Genomic DNA, 9133 nt, shown 5'->3' on the forward strand with positions numbered 1-9133 from the left:
CGCCAAGTATCCCATACGACGCGTGGAAGTGAAAACGTTCACCATTCCCGTTGGACATCATTCCATGATCGAAGATCATCTGTTCCAAGGACAGTTACCCAAACGTTTGATCCTTGGTATGGTCTTGAATGAAGCCTTCAACGGAGCCTTCGCTCAAAATCCTTTCAACTTTCAACACTTTAACGTGAAGAAAATCGAAGTCAGTCGCGATGGCAAGACCTTGTGTACCCGACCTTTTGAACCTGACTTTGCCAAGAAGAATTACTTGAGATCGTACTTGTCCCTGTACGAAGCCACCGGACAGTTAGGAACCAATACCAGTCACGGCATTACGTACGACGATTACGCAGGAGGCTACGCTTTGTGGGCTTTCGATTTCACTCCAGACCAAGGCAGCGACGAGGGACATTTCCACCCTATAAAATCTGGCCAGATTCGTGTGGAACTTCAGTTTGCAGATAAACTGGACAAGACAGTGAACGTCATCCTGTATGCAGAATTCGATAATACCATAGAAATCAACAGTTTGAGAGAAGTCATTCTAGATTATTAGAAACCATGGAAGACTGTTCTCCCTCTTTACCTAGTGGAGAAACTTTAAAGATGGAATGTGAGGAGACTGTGGAAAAAGAAGAAGTGATCATGATGAAGTCGAGATGGCCAGAACAAGAAGCCCATTTAGTCTCCTGTTTTGCCAAACACTTGGTCGACAAAATGACGGAATTGATCAAGAAAAATTCCTATGGATGTCAAAACGATCATCCCAGTCAAATTCAACACGATAAATGCCTGATGTTGAGTCAAGAAGAAAAATTGGACGAGTATCTGGACGAAGCTTGGAGTCTCATCTCGAACAAAGACGTGTTGCACCAGTGGTGTAAAGACTTGCGTGAACATTCTTGTCCACCATTAACCACTCAAGAGATCCATCGTATCGAAGCTCTCCTGAATCAGAGTGAGGAAACAGAACGAATAACCGTTTATTCGTCAGACATTTTCAAGCAAAAAGTCAGGATCGAATTGACGACTTATTATTACCTGTGAAGAAGAAAACAAATCAATGGATACCTGGGAACTTTATTACCTTTTGAACCACAGTTCGTATACGGCTTCTTGGAATCCTGTCGTCTGTGCTAAAGATGAACTCCCTCATCGCAAACCTAAAGACCATCAAGCTTACGTGATCAACACGGACGACAGTCATCTCCCAGGAACCCACTGGGTAGCCGTCTACTTTCCTCAAGAAGGATGTGTGGAATATTTCGATTCGTACGGATTGCCCCCTTTGGAAGACGATATCATCGACTTTATGAGAAGAAATGCTCAAACCACCCGATTCAATAATGTGAAATTACAAGGCACAGATTCCTTGGTGTGTGGACAGTACTGTGTGTATTTTCTGCATCATCGCAGCCTGGGCTATTCCTTAGAACATTTAGTGACTCATTTCGATCCTCGTTCTTCTGCTAGAAACGATGTGAAAGTAGATCGATGGTTTTGTGACCATTATGCTTATCTTTTGTCTCAAGCTAGGAAACGTAGTGTCCATCAATGGCCTAATGATTTCCAACAGTGGAAATCACAATTTCATTCACAACGTTGTCAGCCTTGTTTAAAGTAGATTGTATTTGAAGAAAAATGTTTGTGATTTGAAAAAAAATTGTCTGATGTTATAGTGTTATAGTGTTAGATTATTGTTAAAAAATGTTAGAGTTGTTGTTTAGTGTTAAGTGATTTTTGAATAAAAAATGTTGTGTTTTGAAAAAAAATGCCTTTGTGGTTTGTTTAGCTATAAGAATGTTGGATTGATGCTCTTTGATTTCTTACTATCCCTCTCATGACACTCACTAAACGTTGCGGCTCGAAAACCGTGTGGGGGATGTTTTCCTTCACGTCCGCGCTTTGACTTTAAGAACCGGGGTTGTTTCCAGTCTAACCATCCATTGTTGACTCATCCTCCTACGAAGATGTGCTCCAAACTAGCTAAGCTCAACGAAGCCTACGTGAATTTGCATAGGGTCAGACACAGTCTGATACCGAAGCCAGAAGAAATAGAGAATGTGAGAATGCTAAAAATCACTGAAGACCTGATAGAAGAGCTCTTCAGAGAAGCAATGAACAGGGAGAAAGAAGAATGGACAGAGAAGTACAGACTTCAGAGACAGCAACAACAGCAGCAACAGCAGCAACAACAACAGCAGCAGCAACAACCTGAAGCTGACAGAGGCTTTGTCGATTGTCGTATCGACACCAAAGAGTTCTTCTTCTCTTTCCGAAGAAGCAGACCTATCGCCAGAAAGTCTATCCTCAGAGGACATCGCATTCTTAGAAACTAAAAAAAGAATGCCATAGCAAAACAAAAAAAAACAGCCCTTTTCAGGGCTACCCAATACTCTAGAAAAGAAATAACGATTGATTTGCCAATGTGTGTAGGTAGAGTAGTGTGAAAATAAACACTAACTCTTTTTCAAAAAAATGTGAGGGTATGTTTTTGTGTATAGGATTGAGTGTTTGTGTGTTTGTAAGTGATCAAGTACGTTGGTGTGGATAGTAGATTAAAATGATGTTTGTTTTTTTTGGCTGTTAGAGGTGTATATTTGGAGTTAGATTGGATTGCTTTGCGTATGTGGATAGTCTATTGAAGTGATTTATAAAAAATTTTAAAATAGTGATGGGTAGCATAAAAAAGTGAGTGAGTGTTTCTTTTAGGTCCGCGCGTTGTTGTTTTTTTTTTGTTTTTTTTTTAGGTCATGATCTAGGTAAGATCAATTTTATGTTATTAGGGGGATGTTTTCCATCACGTCCGCGCTTTCACTATAAATTGAAACTCGCTGGGCAGTCTAGCTACCCTTGTTGATTGATCAACACAGCCAGAAGAATGAATAGCAGAATAGTGAAACTGTTAGAACTCCAGATGCACCTGGAATATGCCAGGCGCATAGTAAACGAACTATCAGCGGAGGCTATAGTAGAAGAAGCAAGAGTAAAGAAGGAAGAGGAGGAGAGAAGAGAGAGGGAAGAAGAGGAAAAGAAAAGAGAAGAGAGGATGTCGTTCAATATTCCCGAGACACAGGATTGGGGTGTTGAAGCGAATCATCCTCCCTCTGCGCTCCCTAGAAGAAAGGTGAAAGAAGACTGGGGAAGAAGATGCGTGTGTGGCGCCAGGCCAGGAAGGTGCAACCATTAGATAGGTGCATCAGGAGTTCAAAAAAAAACAGCCCTTTTCAGGGCTACCCAATACTCTAGAAAAGAAATAACGATCAATTTGCCAATGTGTGTAGGTAGAGTAGTGTGTATATAAACACTAACTCTTTTTTAAGATAGTGTGAGGGTATGCGTTTGTGTGTTTGTGTGTTTGTGTTTGTAAGAGCTCAGGTATGTTTGTGTGAATAGTAGATTATGGGTTTCTTAGCGTATGTGAAGAGTATAGTTAGGGTTTTATTATATGAAATGAGAAAGTAGGGGGATGTTTTCCTTCACGTCCGCGCGTTGTTGGGTCATGATCTAGGTAAGATCAATTTTATGTTTTTAGGGGATGTTTTCCTTCACGTTCGCGCTTTGAGTATAAAACTAACAGTGTTGGCCATTGGAACCCATTCTACGGAATAAGCAAACAAGAAGATGCCAGCAGCTTCAGCTTTATACAACGATCTTATGGGAAGTTGGTATTGGATGGTAGATGGATTGAGTGTAGTAGAAAGGGTTGAACAGGAATGGAGGTATGCAGTGACAAAAGACTTCGTCTCAAGACAAGTAACCAGCCTCCACTTATCCGTAAATATTGTAAAAGAAATGATAGAGGATGAGGAGAAGAGAATCAGAGGTTTAATTAACCCACCGTATGTCAAAGTGGGTAAGTTAAAAGAAGCGATAGATCATGTGACGAGTGCAAGGTGCTTTCTAGAAGACATTGTAGAATGGACAGATTGGTGTTTCGCGAAGTGGGGGTTAGAAAAACTTAAGAAAGCTGAAGAACTAATGAGGAATGTGCTGACCGAAGAGGTCAAGAAGATCAAAGAAAAGTGGTCAAAGGAAAGAAAAGAAGAAGAAAATAGAAAAAAAAGGGATGAATTCGAAAAACTGAACACAAACTGGATGAAAATCCAAGAGAAGTTCCGGGCCATGGGCCACCCGGACTGGTTGCCGGAAACAGAAAAGAAAAAGAAGAAAGGAATGATGGACAAAATAAGAGGATGGTGGAAGAAGTTAAGAAGTTAAAAGAAGAAGAAGAAAAAACCCAAAGGCCCTTTTCAGGGCCGCATATTTCTCGAAAAGAGATAGCCTTTCCATTGCCTACCCCCTTTTTTTATTTTATTTTTTATTTTTTTATGTTTCAATTTTACATAGACCCTATACAGTCCCAAGGGGGGTTTTTTTGGCCATGTTAAATACACATAGACCCTATATTGTCCCAGGGTTTTTGGCCATGTTAATTCCCATAGACCCTATATTGTCCCAGGGTTTTTGGCCATGTTAATTCCCATAGACCCTATATGTTCCCACGATTTTTCTCCATGTTAAATTTACATAGACCCTATATGTTCCCAAGGGTGTTTTTAATGATAAATCCCATAGACCCTATAATATCCCCCTTCACTGCTGAGACTATACAAATTAAAAAAAATAAATCGGTGCTCTCTATGTGCAAATATAAGCGAAAGCACTTCTTTTAGAAGCGCCAATAATAAAAAAAAATTATTTTCTCTATGTTATAACACTAACTGCGTATCAACTGATGATTTATTTGATAACATGTAAATAAAAAGGTAACATGCAATATGTTGGAGAAACACATTTATAAAATGTTAATATTTCAAAAAAATTTTGATACCAATAAATCACTCTACTCGATTTTTCTTTCAACTGATGATTTATTTGATAACATTTATATAAAAAAAAATGTAACATGCAATATGTTGGAGAAACACATTTATAAAATGTTAATATTTCAATAAATTTTAATACCAATAAATCACTCTACTCGATTTTTCTTTTATGCCAATAGATAGTGTGCATGAAGACATGTACACACTCATAAAAGAAAATTATTGGATTCATAAGATACTTTGTATGATAATGGCCTTAATGACAAGGCATTATATAAAATTGTATAAAATGTTTATTAAAATATTGATATGTTGTATATCCTTTATAAAAATGTAATTGTATGTATGACTATTTGTCTCTACTTTATTATTTTACTTTAATTTTATATCAACTTTTCGTAACTTTTCGCAACCTTTCGTAGCTTTTCGCAACCTTTCGTAACTTTTCGCAACTTATTGTAACTTTTGCATTTTAGTCATACTCTATTGTTGACAATCAACTCACAAATGAAATGGGTGCATCTGTTTAGCCAGACATTTGGAGACCGATCAAACCAATGTGAATAGTGCCGATAGTCCTTCTTCGCGCTATTTGATGTGGTAAAACAAATGATGATGACCGGCGAGAAACCATTCAAATGTGAAATATGTGGGAAGCCGTTTAGCCTAAAATCTAGTTTGCTGTGCCACTTGAACACACACACTCGTGATAAAACCTTCAAATGTGAAGTATGTGGGGAGTTGTTTATCCATAGATCTAAGTTGTCAATACATTTGAGGGTGCACACTGGTGAGAAACCATTCAAATGTGAAATTTGTGGCAGTTCGTTTATTCAAAGCTTTAGTTTGACATCACACTTATTGATACACACTGGTGAGAAACCATTCAAATGTGAAATATGTGGAAAGTCATTCAGCCTGAAATCAAGTTTGCCGCGCCACATGAAGATACACACTTGTGAGAAATCCTTCAAGTGTGAATTATGTGGGAAATTGTTTAAATATAGCTCTAATTTGTCAATTCATTTGAGGGTACACGCTGGTGAGAAACCATTCAAGTGTGAAATATGTGGGAAATTGCTGATCCATAGCTCTAGTTTGTCAAGACATGCGAGGGTGCACACTGGTGAGAAACCATTCAAATGTGAAATATGTGGGAAATCGTTCACTCAAAACTCTAGCTTGTCATCACACCTCAATGGACACACTGGAGAGAAACCATTCATGTGTAAATTGTGTGGCAAATCATTCGGACATCACTCTCATTTGAGAAGACACGTGAGGGTGCACACTGGTGAGAAACCCTTCAAATGTGAAATATGTGGAAAATTATTTACCACAAACTCTGGTATGTTATCACACTTGAATAATCATACTGGTGAGAAACCATTCAGATGTGAAATATGTGGCAAATTGTTTAACAGTAACTCTAATTTATCAACTCATGTGAGAGTGCATACTGGTGAGAAACCATTCAGTTGTGAAATATGTGGAAAATTGTTTAGAAGCAGCTCTCATTTGTCAGTACATATGAGGATGCACACTGGCGAGAAACCATTCAAATGTGAATTATGTGGCAAATTGTTTAACAGTAACTCTAACTTATCAACTCATGCGAGAGTGCACACTGGTGAGAAACCATTCAGTTGTGAAATATGTGGAAAATTGTTTAGTTGGAGTGGCAGTCTGTCATCACACATGAATATACATACTGGTGAGAAACCGTACAAATGTGAAACATGTGGCGAATTGTTCAGAAGCAGTTCTCAATTGTCAAGGCATGTACATGTGCACAATGGTGAGAAATCCTTAAAATGAGAAATATGCAGGAAAGTGTTTAGTCAAAGCACTTATTTGTCCAAACATCTTACATTGCACACTGGGTGAGAAACCCTTCAAATGTTAACTAAGTGGCAACTTAGCTTTGCCAATGATATATTCAGTCATGGCACTTGAAGATGCACTTTAGTGAGGAATCACTCAGCTGTGAAATTTGTGGGAGAAAGCTTTAAAAAGCTATACTTCTAGTCATCACACATCAAGATACATGCTGGTGACAACTGTTTAAATCTGGCAAATTGTTTAACAATAACTCACGTATGTCAGAACACGTGAGGTTGCACTCGGTCTCTAGTTTGAAACCATTAAAATGTGCTGTATGTTGGAATTTGTTTAGCATGAACACTAGTCTGTCATCACACTTGAATATACACACTGGTGAGAAACCCCTATAAATGTGGGAAATTTAGATCCTGCTCAAGTTTATTGTCAAACTTCAAAATTTGCACTGGTGACAAACTGTGCAAAATGTGAAACGTGTAAAATTTGTTATCCAGATCTCTTATTTGTCTTCACAAACTCGAAGTTACACACTGGTAAAAAATTATAGAAATATGAAACGTGTATAAAATATTTATCAGCATTTCTCATTTTTTAAGACATGAGGGTGCACAATGGTGAAAGAACAACAGCCTTGTAGTGTATCCATAAAAACAGCCTTGCATGTGGGTGCCACTTTTAATTTGTACAGCTGTACTTTTTATATAGTAAAACAAATGGATACCCAGTACTTTTGGCCAAATATTGACAGTCTTTTAATAATAAAATGTATGAAATTTTCAAGCATGTCAGCTTTGGAGGATAACTTTTAATAAGTATGTAAATGGCACAGGGGTCAAGCTAGACTTGAATTGTAAGGAGAAATGATTCTCCTTTTGGACAGAACAGGGAGAAGTGGGAGTCAAACAGGGAGAAGTGGAAGCTAACCAGGGAGAGGTGGGACCAAAACAAGAAACGTAAAATAAATATATAAGTAACAAGATTGGAGTCATGAAATTGCAAGTCTGTAAATATGCTTAATAAAGTGCTACTTAATTATTTTATTTTATTTTATTTTCTAAATGTTTTCTGTACAATTGCTTTCAAAAAAGGTATCTAACTTACTTTGAAACAACCCCAACAATATGTTCATTGGAGCAAATGCACAAGTAACTTCAAACCATACTTTTTGTCCTGATTTCAATGTTCCCAATAAAACATTACTGTTACCATTCATAGACAACACACTGAAGCATTAAAGTTGCTACATAACTGAACTGGACCCGTTCTTTCAAAACGAATACATCTAAGAACATGGCATGAAAGAAAAATCGAGTAGAGTGATTATTGGTATATTAAAATTTATTGAAATATTAACATTTTATAAATGTGTTTTAGAAGCTACACCATGGTTGTATTATATTAAAATTTGTACACAAACTCTTCCCTAAAATGATAATAAAGTTTTACACTATTTCTCATACTTGAAAAATATAATTTTTCCCGGTACGAGTAATAAACACATGTATTTAAAATTTCTGGAACCACGCCACGATATGTTAAATTCGAATTCATACACGATCTCTTCCCCATAATGATAATCAAATTTTTATTCACTATTTCATGTACTTTGAAGAAGAAAAAAATGTTTTCATATGCAAATCAATATACAAAATTTTGGGAGCCACACCACGACCATGTTATATCCGAATTCGCGTTATAGCGGGGCGCATTATAGCCGGGTTGAACTGTATAAAAATATATATAGTACCTAAATGATTTAAATTATTCATCCTTTTAGTGTAGATGGGAAAGCCAACTACTTCACCAGAAGTTTTGTTGCTTGTAAGGAACGTATTAGTACAGATGCCTTCGGACTGTCCCTTCATCAGTGGGGCACTGCCTCTACATATTTGTATAAGTAAGGTGATCAAATTTTCTCTTCTCCTTGCTTCTATGTTGCTGTTGTCTCTTTTGATTCGTTTATCATAAGCTATATGCCACTTTTAGATACCATTTTCCTCCTGCTTTTAACTCCATTTGACTTGCTCTCTGTTACGGATCACTGCCATCTCACCTCTGTCTGTGTGGGTTCGAGTCTCGGATTTGGCCAATGTGGGTATGTGAGAAAGCCTGCCAGTAGCGTCTCGTGGGTCGGTGGTTCTTTCAGGGGTTTTCCTGGGTTCGTCCTCCACCATTACTACTGGCCGCCATGTATAGCCTATTGTGAGCTGAAAAATGGCGTTAAACCCCACAACAGCAACAATATCACCCAAACTCCAAAATAACTGTTTATTCTCTCTCATCTAGTAGATTTGGTGACATTGGCTTATTTTATTTTGTTCACTGCATTAAATTGCTTTTGTTTTCGTTACAGATAGGGTGGGTAGGCTTCAGCTTTGTGCAAGGAGTTCGGTTAGTGTCGTCGTGTATGTAGAGTCAGTGTAAAATATTGAAAGCTTTAACTTTATAATAGGACTGGATCCTTT

General features: G+C 37.7%; 1 protein-coding gene across 1 annotated transcript; it reads left to right on the top strand.

Moving 5' to 3' along the window:
- Positions 1 to 5337: 5337 nt before the first annotated feature.
- Positions 5338 to 7703, top strand: LOC149784022 (uncharacterized). The gene has a single exon (XM_089932116.1). It carries the CDS (start codon positions 5436 to 5438, stop codon positions 6642 to 6644), a length of 1209 nt encoding a protein of 402 aa, XP_089788242.1. The 5' UTR covers positions 5338 to 5435; the 3' UTR covers positions 6645 to 7703.
- The last annotated feature ends 1430 nt before the right edge of the window (positions 7704 to 9133 follow it).

Source organism: Sinohyriopsis cumingii, chromosome 14, assembly GCF_028554795.1.
Source record: "Sinohyriopsis cumingii isolate HCF-2022 chromosome 14, ASM2855479v2, whole genome shotgun sequence".
Classification (NCBI taxonomy): domain Eukaryota; kingdom Metazoa; phylum Mollusca; class Bivalvia; order Unionida; family Unionidae; genus Sinohyriopsis; species Sinohyriopsis cumingii.

Coding starts and splice junctions, on each gene's coding strand:
- LOC149784022 (XM_089932116.1), top strand. CDS start 5,436: ATGATGATGACCGGCGAGAAACCATTCAAATGTGAAATATGTGGGAAG.